The 24,528-nt window shown below is 43.9% G+C and overlaps 1 protein-coding gene across 3 annotated transcripts in view; it reads left to right on the plus strand.

Moving 5' to 3' along the window:
- The first annotated feature begins 15,067 nt into the window (after nt 1-15,067).
- Nucleotides 15,068-24,528, plus strand: part of Kif13b (kinesin family member 13B) — a 148,407-nt gene continuing 138,946 nt past the window's right edge. For 2 of the 3 annotated variants that reach the window (XM_027390340.2, XM_027390341.2), the window contains exon 1: nt 15,068-15,216. In XM_027390340.2, the coding sequence (XP_027246141.1) occupies nt 15,162-15,216 (55 nt within the window). In that variant the 5' untranslated portion in view covers nt 15,068-15,161. The remainder of the gene's footprint in view (nt 15,217-24,528) is intronic. The other variant, XM_035452359.1, reaches the window with a different exon arrangement.

Raw genomic sequence — 24,528 nt, forward strand, 5'->3', positions numbered from 1 at the left:
GTGTGGAGGTCAGAGAACAAACTTTTAGAAGCCACTTCTCTCCTTTGACCATGTAGGGCTTTGGGAACAAATTCAGGTCCTCATGCTTGGTATCAAGTTCCTTAACCTGCTAAGGCGACTCACTGGCACAAAATTTGTTGCCTGAATACATTGCTTGTTTTGCAGTACTGAGGGTTGAACCAGGTCCTCATATATGCTAGGCAGATTCTGTAGCATTGAGCTACATCCTCATCCTGAAAAAAAATGCATTTTAATCTTACATATTTTTTGGGGGATTGTTTGTTTGTTTGTTTTGTTTTGTTTTGTTGAGACAAGGTCTTGGTATGTAGCCCTGGCTGACCTTGCACTGGCTATTTAGATCAGACTGGCCTTGAGCTCATAGAGATTCACCTGCCTCTGTCTCCTAAGTGCTGGCATTAAAGGCATTGTACTGTCATAAACAGTCTATGTTTTCTTTTCTTTTCTTTTTTATTAATTTATTTTTTACACTCCAATCCCAGTTCCCCCTCCCTCCTCTCCTCCCACTTCCTCCACTCCCCTCCTCCTCCCATCTGCTCCATGGAGAGGGTAAGGCCTCCCCTAGGAAGTCTGTTAAGTCTGTCCCATCATCTCATTGAGGCAGGACCAAGACACCTCCCCGCCCCCAATGTGTCTAGGCTGGACAAGGCTCTCCATATAGAATGGGCTCCACTAAGTCATTTTGTGCATTAGTGTTAGATCTTGGACTCACTGCCAGTGTCCTCTTATAATATCCTAGTCACACCATTGTCACCTTTATTAAAGGAGTCTAGTTTGGTCTTATGCAGGTTCCCCATTTGTCATACCTGAGTCAGTGGTCTCTCATTAGCTCTGGCCAGCTGATTCTGTGGGTTTCCACATTATGGTTTTGACTCCTTTGTTCATATTTTTGCTCCTCCCTCACTTCAGTTGTACTCAGGAGCTTGGCCAGGTTAGTTATGGATTTCTGCATCTGCTTCCATCTCTTTCTGGAGGAAGGTTCAAGTTTCTCTGGGGTTATGGATTATAGGCTGGGTATCTTTTGCTTTATGTCTGGTATCTACTTATGAGTGAGTACATACTGTATTTGTCTTTCTGGTTTTGGATTACCTTACTTAGGATGTTTTTTTCCAGTCTGTCCATTTACCTGCAATGTTTTGCTTTCTTAAGACAAAGTTTCACTATACGGTTCAGGCTGGCCGGCCATTATATAGTCTAGGTTGGCTTGAACTTGTAACCCTCCTGCCTTTATACCCATCCCACAATTGCTGTGACTATGGGAGGGCAGATGACATCTAGCTCTATTTTAAAATTACTTTCCTTATTCATTAGCACTAAAGTGCCTCTGTCAACTAGATGTAAGTGCCTTTGTCTAAGCAATAGTATGCACGTAACAGAAAGTAAATAACAATAAAAGACATAAAGCAACCGTATTTTTCATATTTTTATATTTAGCAGCAATGTGTATAACTGTAATAGCTTATATGTACTCTTTTTGTCTATTACAATTGTGTCCCTGGTTATCCCTCTAAAAAAGATAGTCACCTTATTCAAACTAAAGCCAAGGCATTACATTTTAAACAATTGCCAAGTTGGCTGTGAGATTGCTTGGGGTTACTTTGCCTCCAGGCCAGAGGACCTGAGTTTGATCCCCTACACCTGTGTGTTGGAAAGAGAGAACTGACTCGCCCAAATTTTCTCTGACCTTTACACCTGCATCCCCCCCCAAAATTAATGAATGTAAAATAACCTTTACACAGTTTGCCAAATTGTTAGATGAAAAAAATGACATGTCAATATTGTGTGGAAACAATAGCTTAATAGACCATGTTGAATATGATTTGAAGAGGCTGTAGCTGATTGGGCCTTTCTTGGGAAGACTGATCATTTTCCCATGCTTAGTGGCCAACACAGTACTTCCTTTGGAAACAGTCTACAAGTAATCTCTGCCAAAATTCCTTTTGACCTCTTTATGCTTTTTTGTTGTTGTTGTTAAGTCTCCTGTAGAGCTTTAACCCTGAGCTAACTGCAAACTAATCACCATTTGTGGAATATAATGGTATATGGACACTTGTAAGTTGCTTTTGTTTTTGTTTTGTTTCTTGTCTTTCTTTTGAGATAGGGACTCACACAACACAGCTGGTCTTGAACATAGCATCCAGCTATAGCTGGCCTTGAACCCTTGATTTTCCTGCCTCTAAAGTGAGAGTTCCAGGATGATAGACACATGACTCCAATGCTCAGGTAAAGGGCTATGTTTTCTGAAAGAGCTATTTCTTTTTTTTTTTTTAAGATTTTATTTATTTATTATGTATACAACATTCTGCTTCCATGTGTATCTGCACACCAGAAGAGGGCACCAGATCACATTACAGATGGTTGTGAGCCACCATGTGGTTGCTGGGAATTGAACTCAGGACCTCTGGAAGAGCAGTCGGTGCTCTTAACCTCTGAGCCATCTCTCCAGCCCCCTGAAAGAGTTATTTCTAATTTGTTCTGCAGGAATCGGTTTCACAGAGAGTTAAAGAGAAAAGTCGGGGCTGGTCAGATGATTCAATGGGGGAAAAAGAATAAATAAACAAGTGTTTTATTTTGGAAACAGGATTTTACAATGTAGTCCAGGCTGGCCTCAAACTCACAAAGATCCACCTGTCTCTGCCTCCTGAGTGCTAGCATTAAAGAAGTGAGAGCCACTATGCCTGGCTCAAATGAATAAATGGAATTAAAAAGTGAAATAAAAGATAAAGTTTGGTCTCTATCTGTCCTTGGGTTGAATCCTCAGTCCCTCAACACAGACTTAGGGTGAGTTTCTCAAAACTTCCATCCATGGAGACGTCTTTGCTTGAGGTCAGCTGAAGATTCACTTGTATTTTTCTCTAGTTTTCCACACGAGCCTTGTATCTGCCTAGAATCTGTACTGTTATTCCTGGCTTACCCTGTCTCTCCTTCTGAGGATGTCTTGTTCCCTCCCATGGAACATGGAACATGCCTTCCATGCAGGGCACAGAAGTTGCAGTGTGTGAACGAGCCACAGCTCCCCTCCACACACACACACACACACACACACACACACTCTCTCTCTGTTCTGGGCCTGCCTCAGATGCCTGGGAATGAGTCACTCGTGGCACAGGGAGGTTCCCCTGCTTCTGGCTTTCTGTAGACTAGGGCCCAGCTGAAACCCGTCTCCTTTGGTGGCACAGACAAATGAACCCTGTGACACTTCCTGTGTGTGGCTATTACACAGCCCCACTGGCCTTAGCTGTCTTGGGTTTTTCTTTAACTATTTCATGTCCCCTGGCTAGAAGATTGTGCCCTCATGTGGTCTCCATCCTGGCCTGGGCCATTTTCTCTGCCTTCCTTTCCCTTTGTACCAAGGCTCTGGGAATCTACCCTTCATGCTTCCAGACGATGACACCTGTTCCATCAGGGTGACTCAGAATGGATCTTCTTCCTCCCTCCTAAGTTCAGGCCTCACCCCCACCCACCTGCCACCATAGGTGACACCGTCCCTGGGAAAACAGGCTCTTAATTACTGGCCCAGTATCATCTACAGGCTTCCTTTTAGAGGCATAATTATCTTGAAACAACAACAACACTTTATTGTCTATATTTTGAGACAGGATTTTGCCCAGGCTGGACTTAAACTTCTGTTCTTCTCCCTCCACCTCTCAAGTGCTAGGATAACAGATGTATCAAGGCCAAGTCTGGTTTTATTTGATGCTGGGATATCCAATCCAGGTCTTTGTGCATGCTAGGCAAGCTCCTTACCAATCAAGCATCCCCAGTCCCTAATCTTCTAAATGCCTTTTCCCCCTATTCTGGTCCTCAAACCCAAGGCCTCACACATGCTAAGCACATTGTTGTATCACTGAGGTGTGCTCCTGTCCCCCTTTACATTTATTTATTTGTGTAGTGGGGTGCACACATGCCACAGAATGAGGTTAGAGGTCAGAGTACAGTACAACTTATAGAACTCAGTTCTTTACATTGTGTGGGTTCCTGGGGTCAAACTCTGGTCATCAGACTTGGCAGAAAGTGCCTTTACCCACTGAGCCATCTCTGTGGCCTGCTATACATTTTAGAATGTAGAGTCAGTCGTATTTGTGTTGTGGTTCCCGATTAAGCAAAAACCTCCTTGAATTGGTTAATTGTATATGCAACTGAATATTATTTAGATTGACTATATTTGTCTAAAAATGTCAGTAACGAAAGCAGGGATGAGAGTGTCTTCATTGACAGGGATTTTCTCCCAGACCTATTCTTTTTGTTTTGGAGACAGGGTTTCTCTGTCCTAGAACTGGCTCTGTAGACTGGCCTTGAACTCTGCTATCCAAGTGCTTGGATTAAAGGCATGCACCACCACAGTTGGTTTATTCTTTCAATCCCATTCAGAATTTTATCATTCCCCACTCTCCATCGTTGACTTCATCACTGGTGGTCAGGGTTGAGTGTTTACAGGTTCTTGGCCTTTTGGTTGTGAGCCTAGCCTTTAATGGCTTGAGCTATCCCTCCAGCCCTCTTGTTCTTTTATTCAAGCAATTGAACTAAAATCTTATGAAGAATTGCAAAAGGATTAAGGAAACTATTTAAAGCAAAACAATAGAAAACACCAAAATATACCACAAGGGAGCAGTGGCCATGTGAGGGTACTCCAGGACCCTATTGTTCAGGGCTTCCTTTTATGGAGGAGCTTGATTGCTAAGGGACATAGTGACAGTGGTTCTCTGATTTGACTGATGCATTGTAATAGAATCTTCTCTCTGCCCTGCATGTTTTTTCCCACAGTGCTGGATTTTAATTATATGCACACCCAATTATACATAGGCATAAGGTGACAAATTAATTCTCCCTAAAAGTTTACTTGAGTACAAGGTTTTATTTTACTGTACAGGTGCCCAAACCCATCAGGCTGGATCCCGCCCTTCTCTCGCATGTGTCTGAATAGAAACTATCCAAGTTTGGTGCTCACTAAGGGGAGAAACATCCCATTTTCAGAGAGGGATGTCTGCATCGCTCAGTGCAGGTGGGGGTGCAAGGTGGATAGGTGGATAGGTGCATTGTTCAAAGAACAGTGTGCATTCTTTGGCAGGTAAAGGATACAGGCTGCTAAACACATTGTTTGAAGAAGGGTGTGTACATAACTCAAACCCATACAGTCCCAAGTTACTAAATTATTCCTCGGGTTTGTTGGCCTCAGCTTGAGCCAGTATTTCTAGGTAAGCGTTCTACCACTGAGCTACATCCCTACATTATTTATTCAGTATCTCTCTAAATTTTTGTCCTTGGGGAACAACGCCCATTGCTTCTCATTAGGGTGTGAGCCCTGATTCCATAGTTCACTCCCATCTTACCTCACCCTTTTGCCTGAGGTTTCAATAAATCCCTGTAAATCCTAAATAAGATTTGCAGATGAGCTACAGAAACCTCTGAGCTTAAGGGGGTTCTGTGCAACCACAGGCCCTTCTAATCAAATCCCTGGCAGGGGGTGGAGGAGAGTCCCCAGGGCTGTCAATACATTTGTGCCACAATCCATGAATACTTTATGGATGTCCCTTTGTGCTTGCTAATGGGACCTGAAATGTACAATCTGCCTTGAGTAAAAGGGAAAGGATGCCCTCTCCCGACCTCAGCCTTGGTCCCTGAATGATTTATGGAGGTCGACCAGACCCACTGGAGATTCATTATTGATATTTTTCATCAAGGCGTCTTTCCAAGGGAAGGAAGCTGATGGTCATGTAGATAGTGGGCTCTTGTGTGTGTTTGTGTGGCGGGGAGGGAGGGTGTTGCCTACATTTTGGAAGGAAAGATTCTGACCACAGGGATAATCTGGTTCTTTGGAGGTCAGAAGGGACTTAAGGTCTCTCAATAAAGAGGACCAGTTGGTTGTGGTAGCACACACTGGTAAGATATGATGAAGAAGAAGCAAGAGCATCACCAAGTTCAAGGCTGGCCTAGACTACACATTTTAGCAGTGTGTGACAGACAGTATATCCCTTTAACACCAGCACTAGAGAAGCAGAGGCAAGCGGATCTCTGAGTTCAATGCCAGCCTGGTTCACATTAAGAATTCCAAGCCAGCTAGGGCTATTATAGAGAGACATTATCTTAAAAAAAAAAAAAAAAAGAAAGAAAGAAAGAAAGAAAGAAAGAAAGAAAGAAAGAAAGAAAGAAAGAAGGTTTTCTCTGAATGGCTTTGGAGCCTGTCCTGGAACTCAATCTATACACCAGGTTGGCCTCGAACTCACAGAGATCCACCTGTCTCTGCCTCCTGAGTCCTAGGATTAAAGGCGTGCGCCACCTATGCCCGGCTGGCCTAACACATTTTTATTTCTTCTGATTTGATGCAGGCTATGGTCCCTCTCCATGCCATGCTCCACCCTTCTCCACTCTGGCTCAAAGGTTGGACTTCTTTCCTTTTCAACATTTGTCCCCAGTGTAGACAAAAGTTCCTTCTTTGGTTTTCCCTTAGTATAGGTCAAATAAACACAAATTTAAGAAAAGTTTGGCAGGCCTTTAGTCCCAGAACTCAGAAGGCAGAGACAGGTGGATCTTTGTGAGTTGGAAACCAGCCTGGTCTACAGAGAGAGTCCAGGACAGCCAAGGCTACACAGAGAGACCCTGACTTGAAAAAAAAAAAGTTAGCAGTTATGGTAGGTCATGCCTGTCGTTCCAGCACTTGGGAGGCAGAGGCAGGAGGATTGCTTAGAGTTCCATTATGTATGTGTGTGCATAGCAAGCCATTGTGGTGGCTAACACACTTGTAATGCCAGCATTCAGCCGAGATAGGAGGATTTCAGAGGGTTCAAACTGGCTCAGTTACAGAGTGAAGCAATCTCAAACATTAAAGGCAACAACCACGAAATAAAAAACAAAAACAAACAAACAAACAAAAAAACACCAAAAGAAAAGTTTACAAAAGGCAGAGAGCCGTATCATCAAAGTAGTTTACAAGGCATACCTTGTTCTTCAGGGCTTTTAAAGCCGGCCCCATTCCTAGTGAGATCCCAGGAAAAGAGGTTGTTTCTGAGGTCCACCCTGCCTAGCTCATCTCAGGAGACATCTTAACCTCTAACATCCACGAGGATCCTTTGAACACTTAATCCTCTCCAATAGTAGTTCCACTCAGCTGCCTGAACCCAGAGCGTGGCGGCTTTATCGTTTCACGAAAGACAGCTGGATAATCATCAAGGGACACCCATGCATTGCATGGGGTGAAGCTTTCTACTTTTCTGATACTGTGGGAGCAATTGTGTGGGAGCCTTAATGCAAACACCCAAGACTTGGAGAAGGCGGGTGGTGGGCTGGGAGGCTCAGCCCCAGAGCCTGCCTTGCTTACTTACCTTGGTTTTGACCTCCCGGAACTCTGAGCCGTTTCCTGACACAGACGGCCTTTTCCGAGTGCTTTCTCTTAGCTGCCTACTTCACTGCTTGGTGCTCTCATCTCCCATAAGATCGAGTGCCCTCTTTGCCTCCTTCGTTGTTCCCAAAGCCAGGCCTACCCAAACCTCCAGTTGGAGGGCAGTGTTGTTGTTGTTGTTTTGTTTTTGTTTGGTTTTTCAAAACAGGGTTTCTCTGTGTAGTCCTGGCTGTCCTGGAACTCATTATGTAGACCCGCCTGCCTCTGCCCTCTGAGTGCTGGGGCTAAAGGTGTGCACCATGTCTGGCTTGAGGGTAGTGTTCTTTAAAAGGGATGCTCCACACAGTACCGAGAGAACAAAGGCTGAACAATAACTGCAAGATGCTACAAAATTCCCAAAAATTGGTTCAAATCTCTTAGTGCTTAGAGATGTGACAATGGTCTTTTCTCTTTTTCTTGACTCAGGATCTCCAGCAGAGGCTGTCCTTGAACTTGCTTTGCCGCCGCTGAAGATAACTTTGAACTTTTAAAAGTGTGTGTGTGTGTGTGTGTGTGTGTGTGTACATGCAAGTTACACTTGCTTGTATGGGCATGTGCACGTGTGTGCGTCCATGTGGGTGCCCATAGAAGATCCCCTGAAGCTAGAGTTACAGATGGATGGTTGTGAGCTGCCCAACTTGGATGCTGAGAACTGAACTTAGGTCCTTTGGAAGAGCAGGAAGCATCTTAATAGCTAAGTCATCTCTGTAGCCCCAAAGAGGTTTGGAACTTTAAATTTTTTTTTATTTTATTTTTAGATAGGCAGACTCTAACTACGTCACCTTGGCTGTCCTGGAACTCTTTATGTAGATCAGGCTGACTTCCAACTCAGAGAGATGCACCGGCCTCTGCCCCCTAGCACTGGGACTGAAGTCATGTACCACCCTGAATACCCAAGTTTGGGAATTTTTTATTTTTTTAATTAATCCATTCATTTTAAGTATTTTGTTATTGTATTTTATGTGCATGTTTGGTCTATATGTATGTCTATGTACCACATGTGTGCTTGGTATTTGTGAAGGCTAGAAGAGGGCATTGTATTCCCCGGAACTATACTTACAGACGGTTGTATACCACTATGTGGGTGGTGAGAATTGACTCTGGGTCCTCTAAAAGAACATTCAGTGCTCCTAACCACTGAGCAATCTCTCTAGCCCAAGGTTTAGGAATTAGAAGTAAAAAATAAATGAATAAAAAAATTTTGAGGGCTGGAGAGATGGCTCAGAGGTTAAGAGCACTGACAGCTCTTCCAGAGGTCCTGAGTTCAAGTCCCAGAAATCACATGGTGGCTCACAACCACCTATAATGAGATCTGGTGCCTTCTTCTGGCATGCAGACATAAATGTATACAGGTATACACTGTGTACATAATAAATTTTTAAAAACTTTTTTTGAGCTAGGGTCTCATGTAACCCAGACTTGGCTTGAACGTCATATATAGCTGAGGGTAACCTTAAACTTCTGAACTCCCTGGTTCCACCTCCTGAATTCTGGGATTATTGATGTGTTATTATGCTCAGTTTATTGGTTAGCTGTTGATTGAACCCAGGGCATTGTGCATGGTAGGCAAACATTCTGACAACTGAGCCACATCCCAGCCTTCCAATCTTGTGGGTTTTTGTCGTTGTTGTTTGGTTTTTGGTTGTTCAAGATAGGGTTTCTCTGTGTAACAGCTCTGGCTATCCTGGAACTAGCTCTATAGACCAGGCTGGCCTTGAACTCACAGAGATACACCTGCCTCTGTTTCCCGAGTGCTGGGACTAAAGGCATGCACCACTACTGTCTGGCCCAGCCTTCCAATCTTGAACTTCTGCTCTTTTTGCCACCATCTCAAAAGTGCTGGGATTACAGGCATTGTGCTACCAAAATCGGTTTGTGTACACTGAGAGATTCAAACCCAGGACCTCACCAATGATAAATAGGCACTCTACCAAGTTGCATCCCCAGCTACCTACTCCTATTTTAAAATTTGTATTCTAGATACCCAATATAAGATGAACATAGGCTAGGGATGTTTGTTGACTAGACTAATAAGATAATTAAGACTAGGAGGACAGAGAGAATGATGTCACAGAAACCAAGGAAACCTACAGCTTCCAGAAGGGAATGCTCAACACCAGATATGACAGACAAGTCAAGAAAAATAAGGACGTGTTGGGTGATGGTGGTGGTGCATGCCTTTAGTCCCAGCACTCAGGAGGCAGACAGGTGGATCTCTGTGAGTTTAAGGCCAGCCTGGTCTACAGAGTGAGTTCCAGGACAGCCAAAGCTACACAGAGAGACCCTGTCTCAAAAAACAAACAAACAGACAAAGACCAGTCTACCTAATTAGATTTGTAATGAGAAGGTCAATTGTACATGTTACCATGATGGTTTGATTGGAGGGTTGAGGACAGGTGAAAGCATGATTAAATTAATAGTTGGTTGACTAATGACAGGTAAGGAAGGGAAGATGCTGTAGACTATTATTTGGGTAGCTTGGTTGTGCAGGAGGCAGGGAGACAGGTAACCAGTGGAATCCTGGTTAAGGAAATGACTCTTTGATTTTCAGTCAAGAATAATTTTTTGGTCACAGGACTTGGAGAAATCAAATTAGTACTGACTGGAAGTCTCCTCCCTGATAGCTAGTTTTCAAAATGTTGGAGGATGCTATGTAAGGTGCCAGGTGTAAGGGACAATTTTCAAAGGTCTTACTCAGATATAAATCCTGCAAATTACAACAACTGGTTGGGCAATGATGGCACTAGTATCTTGAGGGTAACCAAGAGCTGTAAGACTGGACTTAAAGCCCACTCAGTAGGAGAGAACTCAGATCTGGTATTGTAAAACTAGCCAAGAACCCATGACTGGAGAGGCCATAGACCCTAGAAGAGAACATATGACTACCATTTTGCTAAACTGATTATAAATATGAACTGTCTTCTAAATATTTGTCCTTATACCCATAGGTAAATGCAGGTTTCACCTCTCATCAAAGAAGATTTTTTTTTTCAGCAGATGGACTCTATTCTAGAGAGCCACAACTTGTCCGAGTGTAGAAAATAAGTGGTCACAAAGTGCTCATCCACAAATGGAACGTTTTTAACACAACATCTACACCCTAGGGTTTCAGAAAATACTGTTAGCTCCAGAAGACCAGGACTTATGTGAGCTTAGTGTCTTCTGGACATGAACTCTCAATAGTATGGTTACCTGCATGTGACCACATCTGGAGCAGGAAGCTAGCTAATTGCTCATATCTGGAGCTGCAAGCATGAAGCACAGAGAACAAACTGGAAAATGACATGAGTCTTATAGCTTACTTCCAGTGGCATACTTCCTCCAACAAAGCCACATCTACAAAACCTCCCAAAACAGCACTACCAACTGGGAACCAGATGTTCAAATACATGAGCCTACAGGGGACATATTCATTTAAACCATCACATTTGTCCAAGTGGTCAACCCCACACACAGATAATATATATATATATATATATATATATATATATATATATATATATATCCCTACAGCACACACACACACACACACACACACACATACACACACTCATGTGTACGTATATAGTGTAGAGAGATTGGATGCTGGCAGCATGGCTTCAACCCTGCGTGTATGTGTGTGTGTTTGTTGTAATTTGGCACAGGAAGATGGGTAAGGGAGGGGTGTGTATGACATAAATCATTCTAGTTTTATGTGAGATTATAAACAAAAATAGATTAATTTGTTATTGTTTGTTTTTGCTTTTCCTCCTGGCATCTGAAGCTTCCAGGAAGGTTCTCTAGCTGGAGGAGCTGTTGAATGGGTTGCATAGGGGCCAGCTAGCAGAACTTCATTGCTACAGAATGAGGTGAGAGAAAGTGAGTGTCTGAAGACTCCCATCTAGCTGTGCCACTGGAGAGCTGTGACTAGACACAGACAAGTAATTGTGACTGTGCACAATTGTGGTCAGGAATTTTCATGGGAGAGCTGTGATTCTTTTACACAGTGTCTTACTATGTAGACCAGGCAGGCCTTGAACTCATAGAGTTCTGATTCTTGAAAGAATGCAGGAACAGGTGATTTGGGAGAGTGGCTCTGCAGGTTGAATCTTGAATTTGAAAAGTAAGTGGAATGCAGAACAGGAACTGTTTGGAATTTCTGGGGACTGAACAATTTGTACTCAGATGTTTCGGCTGCAGAGTAGAAAGGGTGGATACTGGTAGCGTAGCTTCACCCTAAGTAAGTTACTCTGTCTTATATCCCTGGTACAGAGATAATAACATTAACTGCTCCATTCAGTCTGTGTGAGGATTAAGTAGGCTCAGAGATGTAAAGGGCTTAGGGTGGTGTCTTGCACAAAGTAGGTGTTTCATTTGGTACCATTATCAGGTCGAAGATGACCAAAAAGAAACAGACAGGGTGCCAAGCCTTTAATCCCATCACTTGGGAGGCAGAGGCCGGAGAATTGCTGTGAGTTTAAAGCTAGCCTGGTGTATATAGTAAGTTCCAGGACAGCCAGCGCTACATAATGAGACCCTGTTTAGAAAACAAAAACAAAAAGAAAAAACAAAACAAAACAAAACAGAGAGGGCAAGGAAGGTTCCTTAGTATCAGGAACTACCAAATCAATCGAACAAAAAGAAAACAAATCAGTTTCAGAATGGATAGGTTTGCAAAATGCCAGGGAGGAAAGTGAGGCTTTTCTAGACCTAGTTAGCAGCTAATATCTCAGAGATTCGTTTTGAACCTCTGAAGAATGCCTACACTATCCAGGGCTGTCAATTTACAAAACAAAGACACAGAAGAGAGTGATTTTCTTTTCTTTCTTCTTCTTTTTTAATATAGAAAGTTTGTTGGGGGAAGGAAAGGTAGTATGAGGAGGTAAGGGAGATGGGAGAGAGGAGAGAGGAAAAAGAGACAGAGATCTGTCTCCTCAGAGAAATGGCAGAAAGAGAGGGAGAGTGATTTTCTTTCTTGCTCTTTTCCCATTCCCCTCAAAGGTGACAAGACAGAAATCAGGACTTCCCCTCTTCCTGCAACCCACTGCACCCCAGAGCATGCTGACTTGACCAGCTCCAGTTTCAGCTTAGCTGGCTGTGGAGCCCCTGGGGCTCTCCAGGCTGCAGGTTACAACCTGCAGTTGCCTTTCTTCTCTCACCTGTCCCTGGATGACTTCCAGGCCTCTAAGAATCCTTTTCTGCATCTTCACTAAGAAGTCAAAGAAGACTTAGAGTCCAAAGGGACACTCTCTGTTTACAGTTCAGCAGAGTTTTTGTCCTGAATTCACACATAAATATAATTTCTAATTGAACCTTTTTTCTTACCTCACTGTCCCTGTTTAAGAAGCTAGATTGGGCCGGGTGGTGGTGTCGCATGCCTTTAATCCCAGCACTCAGGAGGCAAATCTCTGTGAGTTCGAGGCCAGCCTGGTCTATTGAGAGAGCTCCAGGACAGCCTCTAAAGCTACAGAGAAACCCTGTCTCGAAAAACAAAAGAAACAAAAACCAAACAAACAAAAACAGAAGCTAGATTGGGAGCCAGGTGGTTGGTGGCACATGCCTTTAATCCCAGGGCTCGGGAGGCAGAGTCAGGTGGATCTCTGTAAGTTTAGGGCCAGCCTGATCTACAGAGAGTTCCAGGACAGGCTCCAAAGCTACACTGAGAAACTTTGTCTCAGAACCAAACAAACAAAAAAGCAGCTTGGAGCTGGCCATTGTAGCTCACACCTGTAATCCTGGTAGCCTAGAGAGGCTGAGGCAGGAACAAGCACTCTAGACTGGTCTTAAACTATGGTAGTCTTCCTGCTTTGGCTTTCTGAATGCTGGGATTACAGCATGTCTAGTGCTATCCAGTTCTGACCTAGCATTCCTAACATGCAGTAAGGCCATTGACACATTCCCAAATCTGATTTTTGTGTTGGCTAAATAGAACATGTTTGCAGGATACACTTCCCTCACAAACCACCAATTAGCAGTCTCTGCTAGGCTGACAAACAATATTTTCACTTTGGCTTCATTGACACACATAATAAATGTACCTGGGGTCTTTACTGCAGGTTAGGTGACACAGCTTTTGAAATTTGCCTAATTATTGTCTCTGTTTTACACATAAAAAAATGAAATTTGAGCCACCAAATAACTTGGCCATGGCCACAGGTTGGGGAATGAGTGAGATTTGAGTTTAGTTTGCTTCCATAACTCAAGGTTATGACTTAAAGGACTCAAAGGCAGTGGTAAAGGTTGAATGCATCCACTTATTTTGAAGGATGAGTCAGCAAACAAACTGAGAGGGGCAAGTCAGTCAGAGAAAATCATTAGAAGCAAGGATCAAACTCTGATGTTTTAAAAATGAGCTGAAAGGATTTTCAGATGAAGACTCAGCTCTTGCACAGTTTTGTATTGATCTCAATACAAAGTTTGAGAGTTAAGAGCAGTACAGAAGCCAGGTGTGGTGAGGTGCAAGCCTTTAGGCCCAGCGATCAGAAGTCAGAGGCAGGTGGATCTATGAGTTGGAGACTAGTGTGGTCTACCAAGTGAGTTTATAGGACAGCCAAGGCTAGGTACAGAGGCTGTCAGGGGGCTCAGGCCTGTTATTTCAACTACTTGAGAGGTTAGGACAGGAAGACTGCAAGTTCAAGGTCAATTTAAGCAACTCTATGTGGACCAGTGTCAAAAACCCAAGCACCGGAGCTGGAGAGATGGTTCAGTTACTAACCACACTGGTTATTCTTCCAAAGGATCTGGGTTCGATTCTCAGCACCTACGTGGTAGTTCATAAGTGTCGGTTCCAGGGGATCTGGCACCCTCTTCTGGGCTCAGCTGGTACTGTTTGCACTTGGTAACAGACATACTTTCAGGCAAACACCATACATATAAAATTAAAAAAAAATGAAGTAAACAAAGCACTCCACCTCAAACACTCACCCATCAAATGATCAACTACAACATAACCCCAAACATGGCCATAGAGATGGTTCAGTGGTTAAAGGCTCTGGGTAACAAACCTGATGACCTGAATTCTATCCTTAGGACCCACCTGGTAGAAGGAGAGAACTGACAACTGAAAGTTGTCCTTTGACACATGCTCCCCTCCACACACAATAAATAAATTTATTTATTTCCCATCACTAGCCCATTCCCATTCTCGGAAGTGACTTTCTCTTTCTTTTTTGTCTTTTGAGACAGAGTTTTCTCTGTGCATCCCTGGCTATACTGGAACTCACTCTGTAGATCAGGCTGGCCTTGAACTCACAGCAATTCGCCTACCTTTACTTCCCCAGTACTGGAATCAAAGGCGTGCGCCACCATGCCCGGCTGCCTTTCTCTTTCTTAACAAACTATCTCTATTATCTCGAAAAATAATAAAAGGAAGACTGGGAATACAACTCAAGGGTAGAACGCTGGCCTAACATGCATAGAACCCTAATTTCAATCTCCAGAACCACCCCCCCCACCAAAAAAAAAAGGAAGAAAGAAAGAAGAAAAGAAAGAGGAAGAAGTAAAGAAAGAGAGAAGAAAGGGGCGAGAGAGGTGTAGAAACAGCGGCACATTTGCAAACTCCCGACAGCTGACTACAAGTTCCAGAGAGCGACGCGCGAATTTTCCCGCCAGCGCCTCGGCCCGCCTTTCGGGAACTACAAATCCCGGCATGGCCCGGGACGCACCGGTCCTCACCCCTTGCCGGTTCCGCCCCCTTTCCCCACAGCCCCCGCCCGCCGGGTTGGTCTCGGAGAGTTTGTTCGGTGGCCGTAGCAGACGGAGGTGCAACGAGAACTCCAGCAGCGGCACGATGGGCGACTCCAAAGTGAAAGTGGCGGTGCGGGTCCGGCCAATGAACCGACGAGGTGAGCTCTCGTCCCGGGTCGGGGGCGACAGGTGCCTGTGGTGCTAGAGCCTCGGCGACCCGGGGGGTCCTGGCGGGCACCCCTCACCGCGCGTGCGCCCTCGACGGCGCGGCCGGGCCCTCAGCCCTCCGCCCCGCCAGCTGTCACCGCGCTCGCCAGGCCTCGGGCCGCTCCGGCCTCGCAGCCCGCCTGTGCACGCAGCTCTCAGAGCGGACAGCCCCACTTTTCGATTTTCCACTTACCATCACTTGAACCTGCACCTTGTGGCTATTTGCAGAAAGGAAGGACGTGTCTTATAGTTTCTTCTGGTTTGTGATTGTCGAGAGTTTCTTTCTTTCGTTTTTTTTTTTTTTTCTTTTTCCTTTTGCTTGAAGTAATAGTCATCAACTCAACAATAAATAGTCTCGGTGCCAAGATTCTTGGGAAATTGTATCTTTCAAACATGCTCCGAAGTCCGTAGGGAGGGTAGAGAAAGTAGATAAACCCCAGGACGCGTAAATCATCTTTCCAAGTTGGAAGGACTGAAGCCCAACACAGGTCCCCAGCGTAGCTGGATTTTGCCTTTGCGGTTTCACCAGAGGCTGTCTGGCAGGGTACTTTAAATGAGGTGATGTGTTTGAAAACACTTTATATACAAGTCTTGTTATTGAGGTTGCTGCTTCACTCCCAGGAGATGGAATTGCAGTTAACTGATTAGACTACTGACTAGAATCGTTTTTTAAGTGCGGGAATCACTTTCTAAGGTTTCGTGTTTGTTTTACTGTGTTCAAAATCAGGTGTGTGGGAAATACAGTTTTTCTGTCTCCTTGCCCTTGTATATGTATATTGAAGTAAACAGGTGAAACAGTTGATGAAGATTTTCCTGGTTAGTTGTGTGGGAAGTTGGTTGGCTTTTCTGTTTCTTGGTGTTGGTTTGCCCACCTGAACCTGCTTAACTCTATGAAGCAAGTTTTAATCTGGAGATTTAACTTTTAAAGCTCTCAGCTAATTGTCTCCTTTCGTTCAGGCTCTCACAAAACAAAGTAACTTAGAAATCTGAAAGTTTTCAAAAGTTTCCATTCTTTGAGTATACAGACATCTTTATTTTAAGTTCACTTCAAGCTTATTGTGATCATCACCATGATTTAAAAAAAAAAAATCCACCACCAACAAACAAGCCAGATGAAACCAGACTTATCGGGGAATGATTCAGAAAGGATGGGTTCAGCACATTCTTAAAATTTCCTTTTTGCAAAACACTTGGAAATGTCAGTGCTGAAAGGAGGCCGCTAACAGGCCACCTCAGCAGGGTTTGGCGTAGCTAGTTAGAGCTGGACTCTTCTTCCTTGTTTTCTCCTACCGGGAGGAAGCTACTCTCTCTACTTAATTTGCTGTGGTTGTAACCCTGACAGCGGTTCTTAATAGTGCTCAAGAGTTTGGAGACATGCATCAGATGATTTTAGTTGTGGAGTGCATGTTAGCTGTTCTTTGGATTGAACATTCTCTTCCTCCCCGCCTCTTTCTCTCCTTCCTTCCCTTTTTCTAGAGACTGGGTCTTTCTACATAGCCCTGGTTGTCCTGGAACTCATTAAGTAGACCAGGCTGGCTTAGAACTCTCAGAAATCTGCCTGCCTCTGCCTCCCAAGTGCTGAGATTAAAGGCGAGTGCTACCAAGCCTGATCCTTCCTTTTTTGAATGTAGGTCCTAAGGATCTGAACCCTGGTCCTCACTTGTGCAGCCCATGCTTTATCCACTGAGCCATTTCCCCAGTCTTTCTATTCTTTTTCCATTTATCTATCTATTTACCTACCGACTTACCTACCTACCTACGAACCAACAGTCTCCTTAGGTAGACCTGGTTGGCCTAGAACTTTTTGTCTTCCTCCTGCCTCAAGCCTTCTGAGTGCTGGGATTGTAGGGGTGCACCAACCCCTCCTGGCTGAACTCACTTTAAAATGAGTGTTTACAGTTGGCTCCATTGTCTGATACACTGTCCCCTAGTCTGTTCATTACTCTGTCTTCTGTTTTCTAATATGCACTTGGGCTTGCCTTTCCAGTGATCATCATGTATGATTTCTTCATCAGCATTATTATGCAATATAGCAGAGAGGAATTTTAAAGCCTGCGATTTCTAAGTTGGCATGTTGAATTCCTATGAAAAAGCAGTAACAAAATTGAGCACATTTTTGCCGTGTTTGAAAAGAATCCTATTACTTCAAACATTGCCTCTTCTGGGAAAATCAATGTTTTGTGTGACAGCGTATGGCTGTCAGGTAGTTGGGCCTAGTCTTGGGTGCTTATGAATTACTTAGGTGTGTGTGCAGGAAGCACCCTGAAGATTGACATGGAAATGGGCTGAGAACGGGTCACTGGGATGTTCTCATAGACTCTGTTGTTTGAAATGACAATGTCTTTTGAGGGAAGTCTGAAGATGTCCAGAACCCTTTGGTGTAAGGTTCAGTTCTTTGTGTGACTCAGTGGCTGGTTGTGTTTAGGGGCTTCAGCTTTTCTGTTCAACTGTCCCTGGGTTTGACAAACTTGGTTGAACATCAAGCAGTGGACCCTAATTTAATAATAACTAGAGTTTATTTATTTTTGGTTTTTTGAGACAGGGTTTTTCTGTCTTGTTTTTTTTTGGAGGCTGTCCTGGAACTTGCTCTGTAGCTCAGGGTGGCCTGGGACTCACAGAGATCCACCTGCCTCTGCCTCCCGAGTGCTGGGATTAAAGGTGTGAAATTGCTTTTTAAACAGTAAAACATTCACTGTATTCTTCTCTGCTAGCCAACTAACCGTCTTCCTCCTGGCCTCTATTTTTCATCATTTTTTCCTTTGGTGATACTGGAGATTTAACCTGGGCCTTGCATATTCCCATTCTAGTGTTATGCTCACATGTATGTTACATAATCTTAACATTACAGCTTTTAGTCCACTGAAATAGGAAGCTAAACCGCTAGAGGAAAGGGGTAAATGTTTCTTAAAAGATCTTGAAGTTGTGTGTACAGGTGATATCTTTTTTTTTTTTTTTTGGTATTGTTTTGAGATTGGGTCTCAGGTGGCTCACTCAGGCTGGTCTCAGACTTGCTGTGTAGCTGAGGCTATCCTTGAACTCCTGATCCTTCTGCCTCTAAGTACTGGATTATAGACTTGCTCTATCATGCTTAGCTTTGGTCTTTTTTTTAGGCTGTACAACTCAGCAGGTAAATTTGCATCCTTCCACATGCTGCACAGAGAAGACCTTTTCATAATCAGTCTAATCATTAAATAACCTGAAAGGTATTTATATATTCTTTTTGTCTTTTGAGACAGAGTTTCTCTGTGTAGTCTTTGGTTGTCCCAGAATTGGTTCTGTAGATCAGACTGGCGTTGAGCTCACAGAGATTCACATGCCTCTGCCTCCCAAGTGCTAGGATTAAAGGTGTGTGCCACCACTTCCTGCCTGGCTATTTATTTTTATTTTATGTGCATGAGTGTTTCCCCTGAATATATGTATACACACCACATGGGTGGAGTATCCAAAGAGGCCATAGGAGGGTGTTGGATTCCCTGGAACTGGAGTTATAGGCATTGTGAATTTCCATGTGGATTCTGGGAATTGAGCCTGAGTCTTCTGCTAAAGAGGTTAGTGCTTGTAACCACTGAACCACCTCTTCAGCTTCTCTGAATGTTTTCCAAGCCTAATTTCCATTATTATATCAGGCACACTCTCCTTTTCAGCAATTTGACATTTTATATAGTTGGGTAGTTTAAAAAATTAATAGGTAAATGAATATTGACTACTTGCCAGGTTCCTAGTTCCTACTAGATTGCATGGGAGCTTCAATCAAGGAACTGCCAATTTTAAAATATGTGGAAGATTTTCCAGGAAAAGAAATAAACTATGAAGTGTTTGGAAGATACCTTTGCCTAAGGGAATGGAACAGAAAATTATGTTAGAAGTTGAGCCAGAAGGGATTATCTCAGGTATTCCTGAGCATAGGTGATAATCTATTCCAGAAGGTATTTCCAGTGAATTTGAAGTTTGCATTCTGCAGTGTTTAATGCAGGGAAAAGTAAGAAATGATGTCCCCCAAACCCAGTACTTTCATAAATCATGGTCTTGGTGGTGAAGTGGAGGGATCATGGGATAGCCTTTGAAAGTGGTGTCAGCCAAGACAGACATGCTACGGGAAGAACAGAACTTTAAACTGTGTGTGACCAAGAAGGGATCTATTCGTGTTGCTGAATAGGAACCAGGTAGTGTAGGGGGCCAGAGCTAGAAGAATCTGGGGAAGGAATGGACTGTTCTTGTGGAGAGGATTTTGCCAAAGACCTTGTTTGTGTTGTCCCCCAGTGTTGTCATGTGTCTGCAAGTGTGCTCTATGGTTTCTGTATGAAGAAATGACTGTCATGTGAAGAGATAAGATGAAAGATAAACAGGTATAGCCAACTGCTTCTTATTAAGTGCCAGGTGAGTGACAGGGACACGAGGAATTTAAAGGAGTGAAAGAACTCTGCATGCCTGGTGATTAGGGAAGTCTTCACTGTGGAGGGCAGATCTCGGTTACAAAACATTCCCAGCAGGAGGCCTATGATTTCCAGGGGTGGGAAGGGAAGGCCTTGGTTCTTCTAGGAGGAAGTATGGCCTGGGAGCCAAGCACAAAGGACAGGAATGAGCAAGACTTGTTTAGGCAGCAGAGACAGGCTTGGCCTATCCCAAAGGAGGATTCCACAGATTGGCTGGAGGAGGGGATGAGGAAGGCTGGGCGAAGCATGGGACCCCTGCTGATAGCAAGGCTAGAAGTCAGCTTAGGTGGCTGGTCTCTTTAGATTTTTAGAACTGCATGTGGCCACAGTCAAGAAGCAGAAAGATTGCTGGATCGCAAGGCAAGTTCAGAAGACTAGATAGATGACTCTAAAACCCACTTGATAGAAATGTAACTGGATTAACAAGAAGCCAAAGGAGGCTGGCCTTACTCAAGTAGCCTTCATTCAGAAGACACAGGGAAATTGGAAATGGGAAACTTAGACTTTGCCCATCAAGAAAGAAATAGGAGGATGTCCTTAGGGAGCAAGGGGACAAGCATTGTGGTTTTGACCTTGAAGCTGGCTACAGGGAGGCTTTCAGAAGATGCCTGGCAAAATGTGGAGCCACGGATGGCTGAGGATGGAAATTTCTGACAGTGTTTGCTGAAACAGAAGGTACTTGTTTGCTGGCATTTGCTTGATGTGCCAGTGTCCAGTGAGACACCCCAACCATTACAACATTGTTCTGCCTGCAATCCAGGGACAGAAGCTTGGAAGCTGGGGTTTGTACACAGAGGATCAGAGAGAGCCTTTTACTGAAGGTAACACACAACTTTTTTTACAACCCGTGTTACTGTTTCCAGTCACCTTTGTAAAACCATGACTAATCCCCCACTTTTCCACTTCTACAATTCTGAATGTGGGAGAAACCACTGACAAAGCTATTACTTAAGGAGATGAATTGAGGCATTTATTGAGTGGAAACGGATTTATTGATTTCTGCTCACTGATGGCAGGACATGTTCTTTGCAGAAACTTGGCAGAGATGGGTAGTGCCTCCTGGGGAAGTTTATGAAGTTGGCTTACAAGACAAAAATCTGTGACTGAATGGTGCTAGACTTTCACTCATATAAGCTATAGGTAGCTTTAGAAAGTGGTATTCATTAACCTATCCAGTTCAAGTCTTTTTTGTTTGTTTTTTCCTTCAAGATAGGGTTTCTTTGTATAGCCCTGGCTGGCCTGGAACTAGCTCTGTAGACCAGGCTGGCCATGACCTTCTACCTGCCTCTGTCTCCCCAGTGCTGGGATTAAAGGCTTGTACCACCATCGCCCAGCTGGTTCAAGTCTTGATTGAAGAAAAACTATAATAACTGCTCTTTCTTTTTCTTTTCTTTTCTTTTCTTTTCTTTTCTTTTCTTTTCTTTTTTAAAGAGTGCTGGGGATTGAACCTAGTACATATGTGGAGGGCAAAGGACAACCCGTGAGGCTTGGCTCTTTCTATCCACTGTGTAGGTGCAGGCTGTTCAGTTTGACTGTAAGCACCTTTACCCATTGAGCCATCTTTCTGGCCCTCTGATAGTGATCTGCCAAACACTGCTCTAGTAGTTGTGCTGAGTTCTTGTTTGTTGCTGGGGCTTTGAACCCAGGGCCTTTCATGTTGTATGAGGCTTCATCATTATTAGCCCAGTTCCAGGGCTTTCTTTTGTGAGTTACAGAGTTTTTTGTTTTGTTTTGTTTTGTTTTCCTTCAAGATAAAATCTTACAAAGTAGCTCAGGATGGTTACAAACTTGCCATTTCACTGCCTTAGCTTCCTGAGTGCTGGCATGTACCTGGTACAGTTCAAGTTTTGATTTTTGTTTCTATTTTTGTTTTTAGACAGAATGTTAGTGTGTAGCATGGTTGTCCTGGTACTTGTTATGTAGACTAGGCAGGCCTTGAACTCATGGAGATCTGCCTTCCTTTGCCTCCTGTCTGCTGGGATTAAATGTGTGCACCACCACATCTGGCCCACTTCTAGGTTTTAAAAAATACATAATTTTACTGTTTTCTTCAAACTGAACTTTGAAATTCCACTGTAGAATTTCTGTATATCACAATCACAGAGAAGGAGCTTAGCCTTGTAGGATAATCAAACTAGTATTTTGGGGGGCCTGCCATTAAAGTTTGTGCTTTTATTGAGCCTCACAGGAATTAGTTAGAGCTAAGACAGATGGTGGTCAAAGGAACCTGACAGTTCTGAGAGGCATGCTCTCTCTTCCCTTTGTACAGGGTGTCACTGTGTAGCCCAGGCTGGGCTCAAACTCTTAGTCAGTCAGCCAGGCTGGCCTCAAACTTACAACAGTCCTTCTGCCTGAGTCTCCTGAATGGTGAGAGTACATACAGGTACAAGTTACCATGCCAGTAAGTCACCATCTTCCACCAAAGGAACTTAGGTAGCAGCAGGTGGCACAGATCAGTTTTTTATCAGGCCACAGATGTATGTGTAGTAATGAGAGTGAGTTATGATGCAAAGCAGTAGGGCTCAGGTTTGAGAATGCACTGTCAGCAATATTGGCTGTAGTCCTTGCCTCCAAGCTCAAGGAAATTATGTGGAGGAATTCAAATGAATGCTACAAATGAAGTGAGTTCAGGAGGTGTCCATCTGAGGAGCTCTGAGCCTGTGGAATCCTCTGTAGGTTCTGCTTTAGACGATGGTGTGCATGCTGGTGGCAGCAGCTGAGAAGTGCAGGAGACACAGGTTTTAGGGCAGATGTTAGAGATGATGAGCCCTGCTATGAGTCGTTAGCCAACTTGAGTCAATGCTTATACGTCAGGTATATCTACACCCATTGTTAACTGTTGCTGGGAAGAAACTCAGTGGTTGCCTATAGCTAAATGGACAAAGGTAGTTGTCTGAATTTAGGGACTGGGGGTCAGTAGCAACCTGGAGTCATACTGCAGAAGAGAGAATTTATGTTAGGGCCTATGTGAAGGAGGTTGCCGAGGTTAAGATGAGGGACCCAGTAGCATGAGGTGACAGTAATGTGGTGTAAGAACAGGGAGACAAAATGTGACACAGAATAATTGGCCTACAGGAGTGGCCAGTGGCTTTGGCCTCATGGCATTGATGGTAATTTTCAGAATAACATCACCTAAATAGACGAATGATTTGGTGGTGGGCTGTGGGTAGTGTGTTGAAGAGTAAGTGGACATGCCAGTATTGAGACAGAGTCTACATGAATATCCTCTAGCTCCTTGGGGACAGGAAGGCTAAGGAGTGCCTAGAGGGCCAGGCGGCCTTTCCAGCTTCTTACTGATAATTTCTTCTACTGGGAGATATTTGGGCCAGTTATACACAGAAAACGGATGCAGAGGGAAAGCTTTAAAGTGTGGGTGGAAAAAGATGGTTCCCCAAATGGGGCGGCCCTGGAGAGCTTCGTTTTCTTGGCAAGATTAAAATGGGAAGAGTTGAGAGTGAGAATTGGGAGAGCTGGCACGATTACAGTGTGTAGAAATGTGTTTGAAGAGGACTGTGGATGTGGCTTAGTTGGTAAAATACTTGCTTAGCATGCATGGAGCCTGGCTTCCACCCCCAGCATCATATAAAATGGGTGTGGTGGTGCACGCCTGTAGTCCCCACAGGAGGAGGAGCTCAAGGTTATCCTTGGCAGCCACTGGGAACACAATAAATACTGTCTGGAAGGAAGCATAAAGCACTTGAAGGACTCCAGCAATATTTTATATCTATTGAGGTAGTAGGGTTATAGGACTTTTTAAGTTTCCTCCCCTCCTCCTCCCTCTTTCCCTCTCTCTCCCTTCTTATCTAGCCCAGGCTGGCCTTAGCCTCCTGAATAGTTGGGACTTCAGGTGTGTACCACCATGCCTGGCTCTTCTTCCTTTTAAAGTGTAGATAGAGTTTACGTACCAAATTGTACCCTTCCGTGTCTTAGGACACCCGGAGCTGTGTGGCTGTCACTGCTGTTCAGTTGCAGAATGTTTGCTTCATCTAAGCAGCAGTCACTCCCTATTCCCCATCCCAATGTCATACAACATGGAACAGACTTCTTCCAGTTGGCATAATGAATTCAGGGCTTGTCTGTGCTGCATAGCATGAATCAAAACTCCATTCTTTTTATGTCTGAATAATCTTTGGTTGTGTCTCATTTGGTTTATTCACTGATTAGTTGATGGGCATTTGGCTTGTTCCCACCTTTTGGCTATTATGAGTCAAGCTGCTATGAACATTTGAGTATAAGTTTAGTTTGGTTTTGTTTGTTTGTTTTTGACATGGAGGCTCACTGTGTAGCTCTGGCTTACATAGAACTCACTTTATAGACCAGACTGGCTTTGAATTTACAGAGCTCTGCTTGCTTCTGCCTCTAGGATGCTGGGATTAAAGGTATGTGTCACCATGCCTGGCGTTAACTTCACCTTTTTAATTCAGGGTCTTATGTGGCCCACCTAGTCCTTGAACTCCTTGTTCAGCCTGTCTCCACTCCCATGTCTACCTTCCGTCTCTTCTGGTGATGACGTCAGAGGTTGTGTCACCTTGCTCAGCTTGTGTACAAGTTTTTGTATGGAGGTGTATATTCTTTTATTTTTTGAATGCGTGGATACAGGAGTGGAGTTGCTCTGACATGCAGCAGTTCTAACTTTTGAGGAACTGCTGAACAATATGGTAATGTACCTGTATCACTCTATAGTCCCTCATCAGTGCATGGCGGTTCCAGTTTCTCCCCATCGATGCTCACACTTGGTAAGTGCAGCCCTTTCTTTGTTAGTACAAGGACTGCTATGCTGGTGCTCTGCAATTGAGCTATTCTTCCAGCCTTGTCTCAGAGGGTTTTAAT

The sequence above is a fragment of the Cricetulus griseus genome, assembly GCF_003668045.3.
Source record: "Cricetulus griseus strain 17A/GY chromosome 1 unlocalized genomic scaffold, alternate assembly CriGri-PICRH-1.0 chr1_1, whole genome shotgun sequence".
Lineage (NCBI taxonomy): Eukaryota > Metazoa > Chordata > Mammalia > Rodentia > Cricetidae > Cricetulus > Cricetulus griseus.